Raw genomic sequence first — 20517 nt, forward strand, 5'->3', positions numbered from 1 at the left:
ATTGGCTTTGCTCTTCCCAATATTTAACTGGAGAAAACTTCAGCTCATCCAGGACTGGATGTCAGACAAGCAAGCTGACAATACAGAGGCAGTGGAGGGGTTGAATGATGTGATGCAGAGGTAGAGCTGGGTGTTGTCAGCCTGACCCCATGTCTTCCGACGAAATCACCAAGTGGCAGCATGTGGATAAGGAAGAGAAAAGGACCAAGGATAGATCCTCGGAGGACTCAAGAGGTAACTGCAGGGTGGGAAGAGAAACCATTGCTGGATATTCTCTGGCTACAGTTGGATAAGTAAGCGTGAAACCAAATGACAGCAGTCCCACTGAGCTGGACATCAGAGGAGAAGAGGTAGAAGAGGACATTGCAGTCGACCATATCAAAGGCTGCAGGAAGGACGAGGAGGGATAGTGCATCACGGTCACTGTGGATATCATTTGAGTCAAGCCACTGTCTCAGGTTGACCCAGTCTATTTGCAATTTCAGTGTCCTCTCCATCAATTCCAATGTTCTCCTGGCCAGCTTCCCATCTTCCATCCTCCATAAGCTTCAGCTTACCCAAAACTGTGCTGCCTGTATCCTAGTCCGCACCAAGTTACCCTCACCCCTCACCCATGTTTGCTGACTTATTTCAATGCAGTGGCAGGGGAAGAAACCTGTTCGGAGAGATTCAAACATAATGTGCAAATTCATCAGAATGATACTAAGGCTAAAAGGGTTAAATTACAAGGGCAGGTTGCAAAAACTTTGGTTATATTCTTTGAATTCAGACGGTTGAGGAGTGATTTAATCAAAATCTTTAAAATGACACAGGAATTCAGTAGGGTAGATACAGCAAAACTATTTCCTCTGCTGCGGGAATCCAGAACAAGGGGATACAAACTTAAAATTAGAGCCAGGCCTTTTAGGAGTGAAATTAGGAAGCACTTATTCACACAAAAGGTAGTGGAAATCTTGAACTCTCTCCCCCAAAAGACTGTGGATGCTGCTGTTAGGTAAGAGTATCAAGGGATATGGAGCAAAGGCAGGTAAATGGAGTTGAGCTACAGATCAGCCATGATCTAAAAGCATGGCAGAACAGGCTCAAGTGGCTAAATAGCCCATTCCTGTTCCTATGTTGCGGTACTATGTTCAAGGCCTTTAAAGAGGAAAAGGAGGTTGGAATTGGGCAGTAGTTTGCAAGGACAGAGGGGGTCGAGTGTGGATTTTTTGAGGAGGAATTGATGACGGCAGTTTTGAAAGGGAGAGAGACAGTACGCGAGGCGAAGGAACCATTTACAATGTTAACTAGCATGGGGATCAAGAAGAGAAGTTGAGTGGTCAGCAGTATAGCGGGAATGGGGTCAAGGAAGCAGGAGTTGGGTCTCATGAACAAGATGAACTTGGTGAGGGAATGAGAGATAGGAGTGAAACTAGAGAGAGAAAGATGCAGGAATAAGTAGACTCATCCTGACCCACAAATTCTTGTGTTCATACCTGACTAATAGGATTTTGATCAAAATATTCTTCTAGAAAGTATTCCAGCAACTGCAAAAGAAAGGAAAAAAATTCTGATTTAAGAAGTTGTTTGCTTGCTAAACTGTAATTTAAAGCAAATTGTACGCAGGCTGGAAAAAAGTAACATCCGTCAACAGCAGTGTTGCGCAGCCTTGCTGCAAGCTTCTAGTAGAGCTATTCACACTGGTATGTTGACAGAGAAGGACATCTGGACTTTGGCTCTAGATTGAAATGGGCTGATTCTACAACAAACGGCACATTTTGAACTAGGGCAAGCTCCCCTAACGGCATGTAACAGAGCCGTACAGACTAGAAATCTCTACTTCATTTCCTGGTCTGTGCTATCCTGCGCGTTTATGTAGATGTCAGGTGAAGCCAGGACAGGCTCAGCTGTGTCGCTCTCTTATTGTGAAATAGCTTGACAACACTCACCATCAAAGCTCACCAAGACAAAAGGCAATTTGAGCAAAGAACCAGGGGACACCTGGTCCCTGTAGAACTATATCCTTACCCAAGAAAGGATATACTTGCCATAGAGAGAGTGCAATGAAGGTTCACCAGACTGATTCCTGGGATGGCGGGATTGTCTTATGAGGAGAGATTGAGTAGACTAGGCCGGCATTCCCTAGCATTTAGAAGAATGAGAAGTGATCTCATTAAAACATACAAAATTCTTACTGAGCTCGACAGGGTAGATGCAGGGAGGATGTTTCCCCTGGCTGGGGAGTCTAGAACCAGGGGTCACAGTCTCAGAATAAGGGATAGGCCATTTAGGATTGAGATGAGGAGAAATTTCTTCACTCAGAGGGTGGTGAATCTTTGGGATTCTCTACCCCAGAGGGCTGTGGAGGCTCAGTCACTGAGTACATACAAAACTGAGATCGATAGATTTATAGATATTAAAGGCATCAAGGGATATGGGGATAGTGCAGGAAAATAGCGTTGAGGTAGAAGATCAGCCATGATCTTGCTGAATGGCGCAGCAGGCTTGAGGAGCCGGATGGCCTACTCCTGCTCCTATTTCTTATGTATACCTGAGCAGGAGTTAATACCTGCAGAAAAGCAGGGAAGGAACTAGGAAATAGTGAGGCTAGCACTTGAAGATGCACTCTGAATTCAGCATTCCCACAATTCTGGCCTCTTAGCTTCAGAAGGCTGAGACATCTGTATTTCACCCCCTGTCTCTCACATCTGACCAAATAATTTATGAAAGAAGAAACTGCAGTTCCCCAAGAAGTAAATTCTCCCTGTGATGTGATACTCTGCCATACAGAGCAGGTGATCCCAGGTTTGGTACCAATGCTGAGCCATTTAATCTCAGGCAAGACAGTGGTAGAGGTGCTATAACTGATCCTGCATAATGGGCTTCGTGGGAGGATGGAGGGTATTAATTAGCCAGGGTTTGTGTTCCTCATCGCTAAACAATTGGCCCTGCTAGAAAATGCACAGAGTGGACGTCAGCAGAAACAGAGAATTGAGTTCAGCTACAATGCTCTCCTTACACCCCAACAATCCTGCTTACTCTTATGGTCTGACGTCAAACATGGGTTACCAACACCATGGAATTATACCCCAACATTAGTGAGAAAATTAAGAATGTTTTTGAAAAGCAGAAATTGAAATGCTTACGCCTTTCATGATTCCATCCACCGCCCCCTCCAAAAACACACACACACACACACACACACACACACAATGTCTGTCAAACATTGTTAAGTTTTTAGTAACCCAAGTAACTCGGTTCCAACTACTACTCAAAGTCCGCTTCTGCACTGGCCAGCCTGCAATTTTCCTCTCGTTCAGTACAATGGACGCAAAATATGTGAGCTGGCTAGTGCTGAAGCAGAAAATCACAGCCATTAATTTTATCTCTTCCCCCCTATTCTTAGCCTAACAAATTCTTTCCCATTGCTCTGGTGTAAAACAAATCAATAATCCAATTAATTCATCAGGATAGTTAATACAAAAACGGGGGTGGTGGTGAGCACAGAAAGAGTCAGGCAAATACAAAGGTCAAAAGAAGTATTCTTTGTAACAATGTATTTTCAATTACCAATCAGAGAACCTTTTGTACTTAAAAGTTACTATTTTGGGAGATCCTCCAGTGTGTAAATAAGTGACTAATAGGAGATACAAATTTTAAAAATCAGAAGTCTAGCAAACATACATCCTTTACTTTACCTTTAATGTTGAGGTAAGTCTGTTCGGTTTCAAATCTTGATCTTCCATTGATCTTGACATATCTACTATCACATACAAGTGCCGCATCTACAAATTGGAAAATAACTATAATAAGGGAAATCACCCTGCAAAATACCTTAACATTTGTACAGTATGCAAACTGCATCTAGTTTAATAAAATTCTGTTTTTGAGAAAAAGATGACAATCACTGTTTTTTGTTGTATGCAACAGTTAAAGATCACATGTTAAACACTTACCATTCCAAGTCTAACTTGTCCATGCTGCTCAAAGACTCTACAGGGAAGAAAGCAGCAGCAGAATTACTTAAGGGGAAACTACACCGAAGTGAAGTCAGGCTCCTCCAGTGCACACTGATTAAATACACCCATTTTAAAATCATGAAGGGTTTTATTAGGTAGAGTGAACAGAGAAAGATCACTTCCTCTGGTTGGAGGATTAGTGATGAGGGGGGTCTTGGGAGATTAGAATTGTGCGCCCCAACTCTCTGAAAGCGCTATTCACATAGGACACGGGAATAGGACTTTTTCCATATCCTGTTAAATTTTTCTTTTTCAAATATTTACCTACTTCCTTCTTAAAAGCGATTATGAATTCTGCTTCCACCACTGTTTCTGGTAGGACATTCCATGTCCTAACAACCCCCTGAATAAAAATCCTCCTAACTTCTCCCTTCGTTTTTTTTTTGATTATCTTAAATTTATATCCTCTAGTTTAGTACTCGCCAATCAAAGGAAATAGTTTTTTCTCTAATCACTTTATTAAAACCCTTCATAATTTTGAACAATTCTATCAGATCTCCTATTAACCTTCTTTGTTCAAATGAAAAGAGCCTCAGATTCTTCTCATAATTAAAGCATCCCAACCCAATTTAAAGTTGTCACCAACAGAGTAAGGAGTTTGGAAGAAATTTCTTTACACAGAAGGTCATTGGCGCATGAATGCTTTGCCACAGAGAATTGAAGCAGAGATCATTACATCTTTTGAGGGAAAAGTGTAAATCTGAAGCAAAGATACAGGGCTATAGGGAGAGAGCAAGGCGATGGGATTAGTTTTGAATTACTCTAGCAAAGAGCCAGCAATATGATGAACTGAATGGCCTACTTCTGTGGTGTAAATTTCTATGGTTCCACACAGACCAGGAAGGTCCCAGGTTTGATAACTGGTCTGTACTGAGTTAGCAGGTCTCAGCCAGGCTGGTGGTCAGGCACTACAATTAGCTTCAATGTCCCTGAGCTAGAGGATTGCAATACAGTGTAATGGTGTATGTGCGTGTGATACCACTCAAACAAAGTACCAAAAGGCTTTTGGTATCCATGGATGACACCCCATCACAAGTCACTGCCTACACAAGAGATGTGGAGAACCGGAGAGAAATTTGAATTAAAAAAGTGATCGCATCAAATTTTTCAAAAATGCTTTATTTCCCACTTAGCCAATTGGGCAAGAAGGCAATTTTCACAAGCCTCTGACTGTAGTTCTTGGATTGGCCACTAAGAAGTGCAACAAAGCAACCCAGGATTTGTTTCCTTCGTTTATCCATATCTTGGCTTCCCAGTAGCATAGCAGCAAGCTTTTGCTTAGTTCTCCCCATTTCCTCCACTTGTCTAAACAGCATAGCCAAGATAGAAGATACACTATGTGGGGAACAGTGTGTATAGCCCATGTTTTAATACAGCACACCAGCCCCAGTCCAAAGATTTCTACGTAAATCTTCAAAATATTCTTACTGTCCGCTTCAAGAAAAATCACAGTATTTCTCATTTTTGTTCAACTTCACTACAACTGTCATGAAAACCATTCTTTGATCATCAACTACATAACAGCAAGGAAGGAGATTCTCTCAAAGGTTTAGGAAATGCACAATACCTCGTAGAACTGCAACACATAAGACTCAGAAGGTCTTAGATTTGATTAATTGATTGATCTCAGCCACAGTAAAAGAGAGGATTCTACAATTGACCTCAGCAACCCAGGAGAAAAATAAGTGAACCAGAGTTTTTCAGGATTGCTATCCGGTGACCTATACTCGAAAGTGCGCTGGACATCGATTGAGGGCAGCATCGGGCTCAGCTGTAATGCCATCCCAGTCAAAGAGCCTGTTAAATTTCATTGTCTGGGCTCACACATGAAGAATGGCCACTTGTACTGAAAGTTGGCCATCATCTGTGGAACTGTAAAGTTGGTATAAGTCAGCACCTTGAGAGCAAAGAACTTTCAGAAGGCCTTTGATAACGTCCCACATAAGAGGTTAGTGTGCAAAATTAAAGCACATGGGATTGGGGGTAATATACTGGCATGGATTGAAAATTGGTTAACAGACAGTAGGAATAAACGGGTCTTTTTCGGGGTGGCAGGCAGTGAACAGTGGGGTACCGCATGGATCAGTGCTTGGGCCCCAGCTATTCACAATATATATCAACGATTTGGATGAGGGAACCAAATGTAATATTTCCCAGTTTGCTGACGACACAAAACTAGGTGGGAACGTGAGTTGTAAGGATGATGCAAAGAGGCTTCAAGGTGATTTAGACAAGTTGAGTGAATGGGCAAATACATGGCAGATGCAGTATAATGTGGATAAATGTGAAGTTATCCACTTCGGAAGGAAAAACAGAAAGGCAGAGTGTTATTTAAATAGTGATAGATTGGGAAATGTTGATATACAAAGGGACCTGGGTGTCCTTGTATACCAGTCACTGAAAGCAAACATGCAGGTGCAGCATGCAGTTAGGAAGGCAAATGGTATGATGGCCTTCATTGCAAGAGGATTTGAGTATAGGAGCAAGGATGTCTCACTGCAGTTACACAGGGCCTTGGTGAGACCACACCTGGAGTATTGCGTGCAGTTTTGGTCTCCTTACCTAAGAAAGGATATACTTGCCATAAAGTGAGTGCAGCGAAGCTTCACCAGACTGATCCCTGGAATGGCAGGACTGTTGTATGAGGAGAGATTGGGTCGACTAGGCCTGTATTCACTCGAGTTTAGAAGAATGAGAGGGGATCTCATTGAAACATATAAAATTCTGACAGGGCTAGACAGACTGGATGCAGGGAGGATGTCTCCCCTGGCTGGGGGGTCCAGGACGAGAGGTCACAGTCTCAGGATATGGGGTAGGACATTTAGGACTGAGATGGGGAGAAATTTCTTCACTCAGAGGGTGGTGAGCCTGTGGAATTATCTACCACAGAAGGCTGTGGAGGCCAAGTTACTGAATATATTTAAGAAGGAGCTAGATAGATTTCTAGGCACAAAAGGCATCAAGGGGTATGGGGAGAGAGCAGGAATATGGTATTGAGATAGAGGATCAGCCATAATCACATGGAATGGCGGAGCAGGCTCGAAGGGCCGAATGGCCTACTCCTGCTCCTATTTTCTATGTTTTTACGTTTCCAACTGGGAGAAAAAGTATACATTTATTTTAAAAGGGTAAAGAAATCAGATAACTGAAAAAAAAAGTTGCTAGCTCTCACTCTAATGCAAATTAATTCTAACTAGATTGACCTAGCAAAATGCTAAAATAACTCATCTAAATGATTTTATCGATTCCTCTCTTCTCCTGCCCACCCTCCTCTCATTTTTTTCATGATATACAATATCCTTAAGTTTAATATATAGGTGTGTATGTGGACATATTAACTAGTCTGGTATTACAGGTAGTTCTATCAAATCCTTTCTATAAATGGCCACTGGACTATTTTTTGAAAAAGACACAATAGAATCCTGTAGCAATACACAATGCCACAAAATATTTTTGACAAAGTGTAAACCCAATGTTAAACTAGATTATAAAGTGACCCCTTCATTTATATAACCCCAGCTAGTAGGTGTTCTCCCAACAGCAATAAATGTAAACTAATCTTAAACCTGAAAAATAATTATTATATCGATCATTTGCATAAAAGAATATATATAAATCAAATCAGATTATGGGAAATAAAGCATTTGTATCATGGCCAACATAACACAGCTGGTAACCTTCGGTGATTTAATTTCTATAAACCACTTATCCCTGGCTTGTATTCTCTATGCCATTGAGAATATTTATACTTGTGAAAAATTGAATTTTTCAATACTTACTGATCCTTATCATAGAATCATAGAAGTTACAACATGGAAACAGGCCCTTCGGCCCAACATGTCCATGTCGCCCAGTTTATACCACTAAGCTAGTCCCAATTGCCTGCACTTGGCCCATATCCCTCGATACCCATCTTACCCATGTAACTGTCCAAATGCTTTTTAAAAGACAAAATTGTACCCGCCTCTACTACTGCCTCTGGCAGCTCGTTCCAGACACTCACCACCCTTTGAGTGAAAAAATTGCCCCTCTGGACCCTTTTGTATCTCTCCCCTCTCACCTTAAATCTGTGCCCCCTCGTTATAGACTCCCCTACCTTTGGGAAAAGATTTTGACTATCGACCTTATCTATGCCCCTCATTATTTTATAGACTTCTATAAGATCTCCCCTTAACCTCCTACTCTCCAGGGAAAAAAGTCCCAGTCTGTCTAACCTCTCCCTGTAAGTCAAACCATCAAGTCCCGGTAGCATCCTCGTAAATCTTTTCTGCACTCTTTCTAGTTTAATAATATCCTTTCTATAATAGGGTGACCAGAACTGTACACAGTACTCCAAGTGTGGCCTCACCAATGCCCTGTACAACTTCAACAAGACATCCCAACTCCTGCATTCAATGTTCTGACCAATGAAACCAAGCATGCTGAATGCCTTCTTCACCACCCTATCCACCTGTGACTCCACTTTCAAGGAGCATTGAATCTGTACTCCCAGATCTCTTTGTTCAATAACTCTCCCCAACGCCCTACCATTAACGGAGTAGGTCCTGGCCCGATTCGATCTACCAAAATGCAGCACCTCACATTTATCTAAATTAAACTCCATCTGCCATTCATCCATCCTTATACACTTGCTCGTTGAAGGCAACTTGTCTTTTCAATAAGAAGTCTCCTATCTCTCAAATTCAGGATAGTGAGCATCTCATAGAATTTTTCAGCCAAAAGTACCTTTGTCATCCCTCTGAAAGAGCTATCCATTTAGTCCCATTCCCCTGACCTTTCCCCATAACCTTATATATTTTATTTTTCAAATATTTATCCATTTTCCTTTTGAAAGCTATTCTGGCGGAGCATTTCATGTCCTAACTACCCTCTGAATAGAGACATTTTAACCAACAAAGGGAGAAGTTAAAATTTCTTTACTCAGAGGGTAGTTAGCACATGGAATGTACCACCAGAAAAAATGGTGGAAGAATAAAGAAAAATTATTTCCACTTGTCGGTTAGTCAGTAACTAGTGGACATGACCACAAACTTAAATTTATGTCCACAAGTTACTGAATCACCGACAAGTGGAAATATTTTTTCCTTATTTACCTCATCAAAATCCCTCATAATTTTGAGCACCTCTATCAGCTCTCTTCAACCTTTTGTTCTAATGGAAAGGACCTCGGTCTCTCTAATCTTTCCTCATAACATCCTAGTGGAACCCTTCTGCACCCTCTCCATGACCATGACTTCTTTCCTAAAGTAAAGTATTTAAAAAAGGACAACATATTCTAACTGCAACCTAACCAATGATTTCTACAGCTTTAGCATTACCTGTTTGCTTTTGTACTCTCTACCCCGATTTATAAAAATGTAGGATTCTATATGTTTTTTTTCCCCACAACTTTACATAAGAACATAAGAAATAGGAGCAGGAATAGGCCAATCGGCCCCTCGAGCCTGCTCCACCATTCAATAAGATCATGGCTGATCTGATCCTAACCTCAAATCTAAATTCATGTCCAATTTCCTGCCCACTCCCCGTAACCCCTAATTCCCTTGAAAGAGCAGCCCCTTATTCTAAGATTATGCCCCCTAGTTCTAGTTTCACCCATCCTTGGGAACATCCTTACCGCATCCACCCGATCAAGCCCCTTCACAATCTTATATGTTTCAATAAGATCGCCTCTCATTCTTCTGAACTCCAACGAGTAGAGTCCCAATCTACTCAACCTCTCCTCACATGTCCGCCCCCTCATCCCCGGGATTAACCGAGTGAACCTTCTTTGTACTGCCTCGAGAGCAAGTATGTCTTTTCTTAAGTATGGACACCAAAACTTTATGCAGTATTCCAGGTGCAGTCTCACCAATACCTTATATAACTGCAGCAATACCTCCCTGTTTTTATATTCTATCCCCCTAGCAATAAATGCCAACATTCCGTTGGCCTTCTTGATCACCTGCTGCACCTGCGTACTAACTTTTTGATTTTCTTGCACTAGGACCCCCAGATCCCTTTGTACTGCAGTACTTTCCAGTTTCTCGCCATTGAGATAATAACTTGCTCTCTGATTTTTCCTGCCAAAGTGCATAACCTCACATTTTCCAATATTGTATTGCATCTGCCAAATCTCCGCCCACTCACCCAGCCTGTCTATATCCCCCTGTAGGTTTTTTATGTCCTCCTCATTCTCCACTTTCCCTCCCATCTTTGTATCATCTGCAAACTTTGATATGTTACACTCGGTCCCCTCCTCCAAATCGTTAATACAGATTGTAAAGAGTTGGGGACCCAGCACCGACCCCTGCGGAACACCACTGGCTACTGGTTGCCAGTCCGAGAATGAACCATTTATCCCAACTCTCTGCTTCCTGTTAGATAACCAATCCTCCACCCATGCCAGAATATTACCCCCAATCCAGTGATTCTTTATCTTGAGCAATATTCTTTTATGTGGCGCCTTGTCGAATGCCTTCTGGAAGTCTAAATACACTACGTCCACTGGTTCCCCTTTATCCACCCTGTACGTTATGTCCTCAAAGAACTCAAGCAAATTTGTCAGACATGACTTCCCCTTCGTAAAGCCATGCTGACTTTGTCCTATTAAATTATGTTTATCCAAATGTTCTGCAAAATTTTACCCACCACAGATGTTAGGCTAACTGGTCTATAATCTCCAGCCTTCTGCCTACTACCCTTTTTAAATAAGGGTGTTACATTAGCAGTTTTCCAATCTGCCAGGGCCTTTGTCAGGTCCAGAGAATTTTGGAAAATTATTACCAAAGCATCCACAATCCCTACTGCCACTTCCCTCAAGACCCTAGGATGTAAGCCATCAGGTCCAGGGGATTTATCCGCCTTGAGTCCCATTAATTTACTGAGTACCAATTCCTTAGTGATTTTAATCGCAACTTTATTGAAATGTCCTGCCACATTTAAAGATGTGTTATCTGAATCCCAAGTCTCTTTGTTCCTCTAGTTCTTTTAAAGTTTTACCATTTAATGCATACACCCTCTCCCTATTCACCTCACTTTTTCTGCACCAAATTTCATTTAACATCTATTTCCCGAATCTACTAACTTTTTTACATGTTCCTGAAGTCACTGACAATTCTTTTCAGTTAATAAAATTCCTTATTTTGATACTGGCTCCCCTATACCCAAGTCCAGATCATTTATATACATTGGGAAGAGCAATGGTCCTAATACTGACCCTATTTAACCTCTCCAGTCTGAGAAATATCCATTAACTACCAATCTGTGTGTTTTGTCCTTTAACTAATTTCCTATCCATGCTGCCACACTCTCTTTAATACTATTTGCCTTAATTTTCTCAATAAGCCTCCTATGCAGTACCTTATCAAATGCCTTTTGAAAATCCATATAAACAATATTCACTGCATTACCCTTATTAATACGCTCCATTATTTCTTCAAAAACCTCTTAAATTTTCCAGATATGACTTAACTTTTACAAATCCATGTTGGCTGTCCTTAATTAATCCACATCTTCCTGGGTGAGTATTAATTTTATCCCATATTACAGCCTCTGGAAGCATACCCACTCGGCTGACTGGTCGATTGAGACTTGCTTTACCCCTTTTAGCAGAACTTCCATAACGAACGATATTTGAAAGATTGTGGTCAAAGCCGCTGCTATTTCCTCTCTGACTTCCCTGATGCATGCCATCAAAGCCCGTGCCTTTCCACTTTTGAGTTCCACCAACTTTTTTCAGCACTATTTGTTGTTAGAACTAAAATTCATTCACTGGTCTATTGGGTTGGGCACATTAACATCATCATTAACTGTAGTGATGTTAATTTAAAGTCTTGTTGGGGTCAAGCAGATGGGCTACCCTCAATTCATAGAATTACATAGAACGTACAGCACAGGAACAGGCCATTGAGCCCAACAGGTCCATTTTTTTTTTATTTGTTCACGGGATGTGCCGGTGTTTATGCCCCACACGAGCCTCCTCCCACCCTATCAACATATCCTTCTATTACTTTCTCCTGCATGTGTTTATCTAGCTACCCCTTAAATGCATCTATGCTCGTCGCCTCAACCACTCTTTGTGGTAGTGAGTTCCACATTCTAACCACTCTCTAGGTAAAGACGTTACTCCTGAATTCCCTATTGGATTTATTAGTGACTATCTTATATTTATGGCACCTAGTTCTGGTTTCCCCTGCAAGTGGAAACATCTTCGCTACGTCTACCCTATCAAATCCTTTCATAATCTTAAAGACCTCTATCAGGTCACCCCTCAGTCTTCTCTTTTCTACAGAAAAGAGCCCCAGCCTGCTCAATCTTTCCTGATAGGTATAACCTTTCAGTTCTGGTATTATCCCAGTAAATCTTTTTTGCACCTTTTCCACTGCCTCTGTATCCTTTTTATAATATGGAGACCAGAACTGTTCACAGTACTCCAAGTGTGGTCTAACCAAGGTTCTATACAAGTTTAAAATAACTTCCCTGCTTTTCAATTCTATCTCTCTAGAAATGAACCCCAGTGCTTTATTTGCTTTTTTAAAAAAGTGGCCTTATTGACCTGTGTCGCTACTTTTAGTGATTTGTGTATCTGTACCCCCAGATCCCTCTGCTCCTCTACCCCATTTTAACTCTTATTTTCCAAGGAGTATGTGGCCTCCTTATTCTTCCTACCAAAACGTACCAACTCACACTTCTCTATATTGAAATTCATTTGCCAATTACACGCCCATTCTGCAAGTTTATTAATATCTTCCTGTATTTTGTCACAGTCCTCCTCAGTTTTTAACTATGCCCCTCAATTTGGGGTCGTCCGCAAGTTTTGAAATTGTTTTTCCGATTCCCGAGTCCAAATCGTTTGTGTAAATGGTGAACAACAGTGGTCCCAGCATCGACCCTTGTGGAACACCACTTCCTACTTTTTGCCAGTCTGAGTAACTACCTTTAATCCACGCTCTCTGTTTTCTGTTTTGCAGTCAGCTTGCTATCCATTCAGCTACTAGTCCCCTGACTCCACTCTGACCTTAGTTGAGTCTACCATGCAGTACCATAATCGAAGGCCTTTTGAAAATCCAAATATATTACATCTACTGCATTTCCCTTGTCTACCCTTTCTGTTACTTCGTCAAAGAGTTCAATAAAGTTGGTCAAGCATGACCTTCCCTTTTGAAATCCGTGCTGACTATTCTTTATTATATTTTCGGTTTCTAGATGTTTCTCTATTACATCTTTGTGTAAGGATCCCATTATCTTTCCTACCACTGATGTTAAACTAACTGGTCTATAGTTCCCTGGTCTTGTTCCATCTCTCTTTTTAAATATAGGAATCACATTAGCTCTCCGCCAGTCCTCTGGCACTATTCCCTTTTCTGATTAATTTTTATATATCTGTAATAGTGGCTCTGCTATTTCTTCCCTAACTTCTTTTAATATGCGTGGATGCAATCCATCCAGACCAGTGGTTTTATCCTCCTTTAGTTTGATTAGTTTATCAATTATCTCTCCACTTTCTATCTTAAATGTCTTGATATCTTTTTTGATCTCTTCTTCTAATATCATGCCCACCATGTTAGTCTCCCTCGTAAATAATGAGGCAAAGTAATTATTTAATATTTCTGCCATTACCTGCAGAATTTCAGGTAGAACAGCCCAAAATGGCTTGATGACTTCTAAAAATTTAATGCCCATGGCTGGAATAGTGCGGTGAACGTTGCCAACTCTGCACTAATTCAATGCACCTTTGGTTTGTATCCCTTAGTGGCCCTATCTCTATCCTGATTTTTCTTTTGTTACTCATGTGCCTGTAGAATACATTACTATTTCCTTTTATATTCCTTGATAATTTAATTTCGTAGTTTCTCTTTGCCTTCCTAATTGATTTTTTGACTTCTTTCCTAACCTTTTCGTATTCCCTTTTGTCATCCTCTCCTTTGTTGTCTACATACTTAGTGTATGCCTTTTTCTTTAGTTTCAATTTTGCCCTTATTTCTTTATTCATCCATTGTGTGTCATTACTGGCTAGCTTGTTCTTGCTTTTTATTGGGATATATGTCTCCTGGATTCTATTGATCACTGTTTTAAATGCTTCCCACTGCTGTTCTATTTCTTTATTTGTCAGTAAATTTTTCCAGTTTATTTTCCCTAGTTCCATTCTCATCCCCTGAAAATCAGCTTTTTTCCAATTTATTACTTTGGTCTTTGTCTTCCTTATGTCTTTCCCAATCTTTATCTTAAACCTTATTATGTTATAATCGCTATTGCCTAGATGTTCCCCTACACTTACTTCTCTTATCTGTTCTGGTTCATTTACTATTACTAAATCCAGTAGTGCTTCCTCTCTTGTTGGGCTTTTGGCATACTGGGTAAGAAAGGAGTCCTGCACACATTGTGAAAACTCCATTCCCTGTACTCCTTTACTTACCTCTTCTTGCCAGTTTATTTGGGGGTAGTTAAAATCTCCCGTAATTATTATTCTATGTCCTTTACTCATTTCACATATTTGCTTACACATTTCTTCCTCCACCTCCTTTCCACTATTAGGTGGTCTGTAGTATACCCCTATTAGCATGATCAATGCCTTATCTTTTATTTCAATCCATATGGATTCCGTTTCTATCCTTCTGTTAGTTATGTCCCTTTTTTCTACTGCCATTATGTTATCCCTAATTAGTACAGCTCCTCCACCCACCCCTCTATTATCCTTCCCTATCCTTTCTGGTTACGTTATAACCTGCAATATTTAGTTGCCTGTCCTGTTCTTCATGTAGCCATGTTTCACCTATTCCTACTACATCTGGTTCCTCGCTATGGATTATTGCCTCCACGTCTCCCGTTTTATTTTGGATGCTGTGTACATTGCTGTACAGGCAGATTAATTCATCTTTAATAATTATGCCTTTTACTCTATTTTTAACAGTCCTCTTATACTTCTGTTTTATAGCTGTATTTATTCCTTGACCACTTATGTTATCTTCATTCCTTACCCTAGTCTGACCTTTACACGCATCTCCTGTTTCTTTTATCTTTAGGCTTTTGTTATTGCTACCAGATCCCTCCCCCCACCTTGCTAGTTTAAATTCCACAGTACACAAAATCCATTCTCATGCCATTGTGCCTCAATTAATTAAAATATATTAACTTGGACTCTATGTTACCTTTTTCTTTTTTCTTTGAAGAGGAGATCATCAACAGTAGCTTTAAGAGAACCTGATTCATCTTCTTTAAGGACTTCCCTGTAAATAAAAGTGACAGGCGGTTGGAAGGAATTTCTGATATTGAAGCAAAACATTCTAAGCAAAGATAAAGCTTTACTTTGTTACATAGAGCATTCAAATGCTGTACTTATAATCATCTCAGCTGGCTGTAATGATTCAAAACGAGGTGTTAAAAGAATACCTAACGAATAAAGCAAACACTTTAAATGTCAGAAGTTGAAGGTTTATTCATCTTTTCAGAATTACAGCTCAGTTGGTAGCACTCTTGCTTCTGAGTCAGGAGGCTGTGCAATTAAACCTCACTATAAATTCAAGCCCAGAACGTAAGCTGACACTTTGGTGCAATACTGAGAGCAGCGCATTGTCAAAGGTGCCCTATTTCAGATGAGACATTAAATTGAACCCCATCTGCCTGCTCAGGTGGATATTAACGGTCACGTGGCATCATTCGAAATAGCGCAGAAATTCTCAATCTAAAATAAAACTAGAACACATACCAAGTCCGTTCATAGCCTCCTTCCCAACGTTTGGTTCTTTCTGGTTCATCATACATTTTGCAGGGGGTGGGGGTGGAGGTTGTTTAGTAACTGTTACCTTTAAGATAAAAATTAGAAAATGAATGCTAAACATTGCATTTTCTCCATATTGTCCAAAAAGAGTCACCATCATTTTTTTAAAAATTCGATATTCTGCTGTATTTGTGCTCATCAACGTGACTGGCATCAATGCTGGGGAATACTTTTCCAGCTTTTGTCACCTCATGACAGCCTACAGATTAAAGCTCCATCTATTCCATCATACCTCCAAAGTGCACTTCTATTTCCCATACAGCCATTCATAAAAATATAGAAATAAATACGAGCCCAAATCTCCTACTCCTCAGTCCCTGGCCTTGACTGATGCTGCTCCAGAGCTATCAACATCAGGGAAATTTTGGGAGCAGGATTTGTAATCAAAATTGGTGAGAACCATTGCAAATTGATTTAAATAAATGGAATTAAGCTCCCCTAATGGCTCAAGGAGTTTATCCAGTGAGCAGCTTAGCCATGTAGACCCAGAAAGTCCCAGGTTTGTGCTGATATACTTGACTTTAGATGGGGTAAGAAAAGGGCTGTTACAAATGGCCTCAGCACCCGAGATTAGCCGTTATACCCTCACCTATCCCACCACCAACACTCACTGTCCAAATTTACACATCAGTAATAGCCACATAGATAAGTAACAGAGGGTGACCAGGCTCTGTGGAACTGTGCCCATGCTCCTAACCCCATTGCCCAAAAGCAGTTGATAGCTTCAGTACAGAAGGCGACAAGACAAAATTGGTGCAGAAATTTGGCAAGGAGAGAAATAAAAGCAGATGTGGTTATACATGAAATTGTTCATATTTTTAAAAAACAAAATTAATGCCTTTCACTGCAAATGAATGAGAGTTGACATGTTGACACCAGCCCTAGCTCCAGCATTTATCACCTCAGAATTTATCGAATTACCTGACCCCAAAGCCCACAAACCCTGCTCCTAAACCCACAGATGCCTAACCCCACAGCCTCGACCCTTAACCCCAGATCCCTAACCCCACAGTCCCTGCTCCTAACTCCATAGATCCCTAATCCCGCAGATACCTATCACAACAGATCCCTAACCCCACTGCCCCTGCTCCTAACCCCACAGATCCATTACCCCATTGCCCCTCCTCCTAACCTCACAAATCCATAACCCCATTGCCCCTGCTCCTTACCACACAGCTCCCTAACCCCACTGCCCCTGCTCCTTACCACACAGCTCCCTAACCCCATTGCCCATGCTCCTTACCCACAGATCCCTAACCCCACAGATCCCTAACCCCAATGCGTCTGCTCCTTACCCACAGATCCCTAACCCCACTGCCCCTGCTCCTTACCCCACAGATCCCTAACCCCACTGCCCCTGCTCCTAACCCCACAGATCCCTAACCCCATTGCCCCTGCTTCTTACCCCACAGATCCCTAACCCCACTGCCCATGCTCCTAACCCCACTGCCCCTGCTCCTTACCCCACAGATCCCTAACCCCACTGCCCCTGCTCCTTACCCCACAGATCCCTAACCCCACTGCCCCTGCTCCTTAACCCAAAGATCCCTAATCCCACTGCCCCTGCTCCTAACCCCACAGATCCCTAACCCCATTGCCCATGCTCCTAACCCCACAGATCCCTAACCCCACTGCCCATGCTCCTAACCCCACAGATCCCTAACCCCACTGCCCCTGCTCCTAACCCCACAGATCCCTAACCCCACTGCCCCTGCTCCTTACCCACAGATCCCTAACCCCATTGACCCTGCTCCTTACCCACAGATCCCTAACCCCATTGCCCCTGCTCCTTACCCCACAGATCCCTAATCCCACTGCCCCTGCTCCTTAACCCAAAGATCCCTAATCCCACTGCCCATGCTCCTAACCCCACAGATCCCTAACCCCATTGCCCATGCTCCTAACCCCACAGATCCCTAACCCCACTGCCCCTGCTCCTTACCCCACAGATCCATAACCCCACTCCCCCTGCTCCTTACCCCACAGATCCCTAACCCCATTGCCCATGCTCCTAACCCCACAGATCCCTAACCCCATTGCCCCTGCTCCTTACCCCACAGATCCCTAACCCCACTGCCCCTGCTCCTTACTCCACAGATCCCTAACCCCATTGCCCCTGCTCCTTACCCCACAGATCCCTAACCCCATTGCCCCTGCTCCTTCCCCACAGATCCCTAACCCCACTCCCCCTGCTCCTTACCCCACAGATCCCTAACCCCATTGCCCCTGCTCCTTACCCCACAGATCCCTAACCCCACTGCCCCTGCTCCTTACCCCACAGATCCCTAACCCCATTGCCCATGCTCCTAACCCCATTGCCCCTGCTCCTAACCCCACAGATCCCTAACCCCATTGCCCATGCTCCTAACCCCACAGATCCCTAACCCCACTGCCCATGCTCCTAACCCCACAGATCCCTAACCCCACTGCCCCTGCTCCTTACCCCACAGATCCCTAACCCCACTGCCCCTGCTCCTTACCCCACAGATCCCTAACCCCACTGCCCCTGCTCCTTACCCCACAGATCCCTAACCCCACTGCCCCTGCTCCTTACCCCACAGATCCATAACCCCATTGCCCCTGCTCCTTACCCACAGATCCCTAACCCCACTGCCCCTGCTCCTTACCCCACAGATCCCTAACCCCACTGCCCCTGCTCCTTACCCCACAGATCCCTAACCCCATTGCCCCTGCTCCTTACCCCACAGATCCCTAACCCCACTGCCCCTGCTCCTTACCCCACAGATCCCTAACCCCACTGCCCCTGCTCCTTACCCCACAGATCCATAACCCCATTGCCCCTGCTCCTTACCCACAGATCCCTAACCCCACTGCCCCTGCTCCTTACCCCACAGATCCCTAACCCCATTGCCCCTGCTCCTTACCCACAGATCCCTAACCCCATTGCCCCTGCTCCTTACCCCGCAGATCCCTAACCCCATTGCCCCTGCTCCTTACCCCACAGATCCCGAACCCCATTGCCCCTGCTCCTTACCCACAGATCCCTAACCCCATTGCCCCTGCTCCTTACCCCACAGATCCCTAACCCCATTGCCCCTGCTCCTTACCCGCAGATCCCTAACCCCATTGCCCCTGCTCCTTACCCACAGATCCCTAACCCCACTGCCCCTGCTCCTTACCCGCAGATCCCTAACCCCATTGCCCCTGCTCCTTACCCACAGATCCCTAACCCCATTGCCCCTGCTCCTTACCCGCAGATCCCTAACCCCACTGCCCCTGCTCCTTACCCACAGATCCCTAACCCCATTGCCCCTGCTCCTTACCCGCAGATCCCTAACCCCATTGCCCCTGCTCCTTACCCACAGATCCCTAACCCCATTGCCCCTGCTCCTTACCCCACAGATCCCTAACCCCATTGCCCCTGCTCCTTACCCCACAGATCCCTAACCCCATTGCCCCTGCTCCTTACCCACAGATCCCTAACCCCATTGCCCCTGCTCCTTACCCGCAGATCCCTAACCCCACTGCCCCTGCTCCTTACCCACAGATCCCTAACCCCATTGCCCCTGCTCCTTACCCGCAGATCCCTAACTCCATTGCCCCTGCTACTTACCCACAGATCCCTAACCCCATTGCCCCTGCTCCTTACCCCACAGATCCCTAACCCCACTGCCCCTGCTCCTTACCCACAGATCCCTAACCCCACTGCCCCTGCTCCTTACCCCACAGATCCCTAACCCCATTGCCCCTGCTCCTTACCCCACAGATCCCTAACCCCACTGCCCCTGCTCCTTACCCACAGATCCCTAACCCCACTGCCCCTGCTCCTTACCCCACAGATCCCTAACCCCATTGCCCCTGCTCCTTACCCCACAGATCCCTAACCCCACTGCCCCTGCTCCTTACCCACAGATCCCTAACCCCACTGCCCCTGCTCCTTACCCCACAGATCCATAACCCCACTCCCCCTGCTCCTTACCCCACAGATCCCTAACCCCATTGCCCATGCTCCTAACCCCACAGATCCCTAACCCCATTGCCCCTGCTCCTTACCCCACAGATCCCTAACCCCACTGCCCCTGCTCCTTACTCCACAGATCCCTAACCCCATTGCCCCTGCTCCTTACCCCACAGATCCCTAACCCCATTGCCCCTGCTCCTTCCCCACAGATCCCTAACCCCACTCCCCCTGCTCCTTACCCCACAGATCCCTAACCCCATTGCCCCTGCTCCTTACCCCACAGATCCCTAACCCCACTGCCCCTGCTCCTTACCCCACAGATCCCTAACCCCATTGCCCATGCTCCTAACCCCATTGCCCCTGCTCCTAACCCCACAGATCCCTAACCCCATTGCCCATGCTCCTAACCCCACAGATCCCTAACCCCACTGCCCATGCTCCTAACCCCACAGATCCCTAACCCCACTGCCCCTGCTCCTTACCCCACAGATCCCTAACCCCACTGCCCCTGCTCCTTACCCCACAGATCCCTAACCCCACTGCCCCTGCTCCTTACCCCACAGATCCCTAACCCCACTGCCCCTGCTCCTTACCCCACAGATCCATAACCCCATTGCCCCTGCTCCTTACCCACAGATCCCTAACCCCACTGCCCCTGCTCCTTACCCCACAGATCCCTAACCCCACTGCCCCTGCTCCTTACCCCACAGATCCCTAACCCCATTGCCCCTGCTCCTTACCCCACAGATCCCTAACCCCACTGCCCCTGCTCCTTACCCCACAGATCCCTAACCCCACTGCCCCTGCTCCTTACCCCACAGATCCATAACCCCATTGCC

The 20517-nt window shown here is 44.2% G+C and overlaps 1 protein-coding gene across 5 annotated transcripts in view; it reads right to left on the bottom strand.

The window, feature by feature from the left end:
* Positions 1-20517, bottom strand: part of gtf2h2 (general transcription factor IIH, polypeptide 2) — a 52081-nt gene that overhangs the window by 22257 nt on the left and 9307 nt on the right. For 4 of the 5 annotated variants that reach the window (XR_010962656.1, XM_067982760.1, XM_067982761.1 and 1 more), the window contains exons 2-6: positions 15685-15781; positions 15128-15205; positions 3936-3972; positions 3678-3764; positions 1476-1526 (exon numbers count right to left, since the gene is read on the bottom strand). Coding sequence is in view for 4 of the 5 variants with exons in the window: in XM_067982760.1 (XP_067838861.1) it covers positions 1476-1526; positions 3678-3764; positions 3936-3972; positions 15128-15205; positions 15685-15740 (309 nt within the window). In the remaining variant the exon portion in view is untranslated. Of the gene's footprint in view, positions 1-1475; positions 1527-3677; positions 3765-3935; positions 3973-15127; positions 15206-15684; positions 15782-20517 lie in introns of those variants that run through there. The other variant, XM_067982762.1, reaches the window with a different exon arrangement.

This window comes from Heptranchias perlo, chromosome 4 (genome assembly GCF_035084215.1).
Source record: "Heptranchias perlo isolate sHepPer1 chromosome 4, sHepPer1.hap1, whole genome shotgun sequence".
In the NCBI taxonomy this organism is placed as follows: Eukaryota; Metazoa; Chordata; class Chondrichthyes; order Hexanchiformes; family Hexanchidae; genus Heptranchias; species Heptranchias perlo.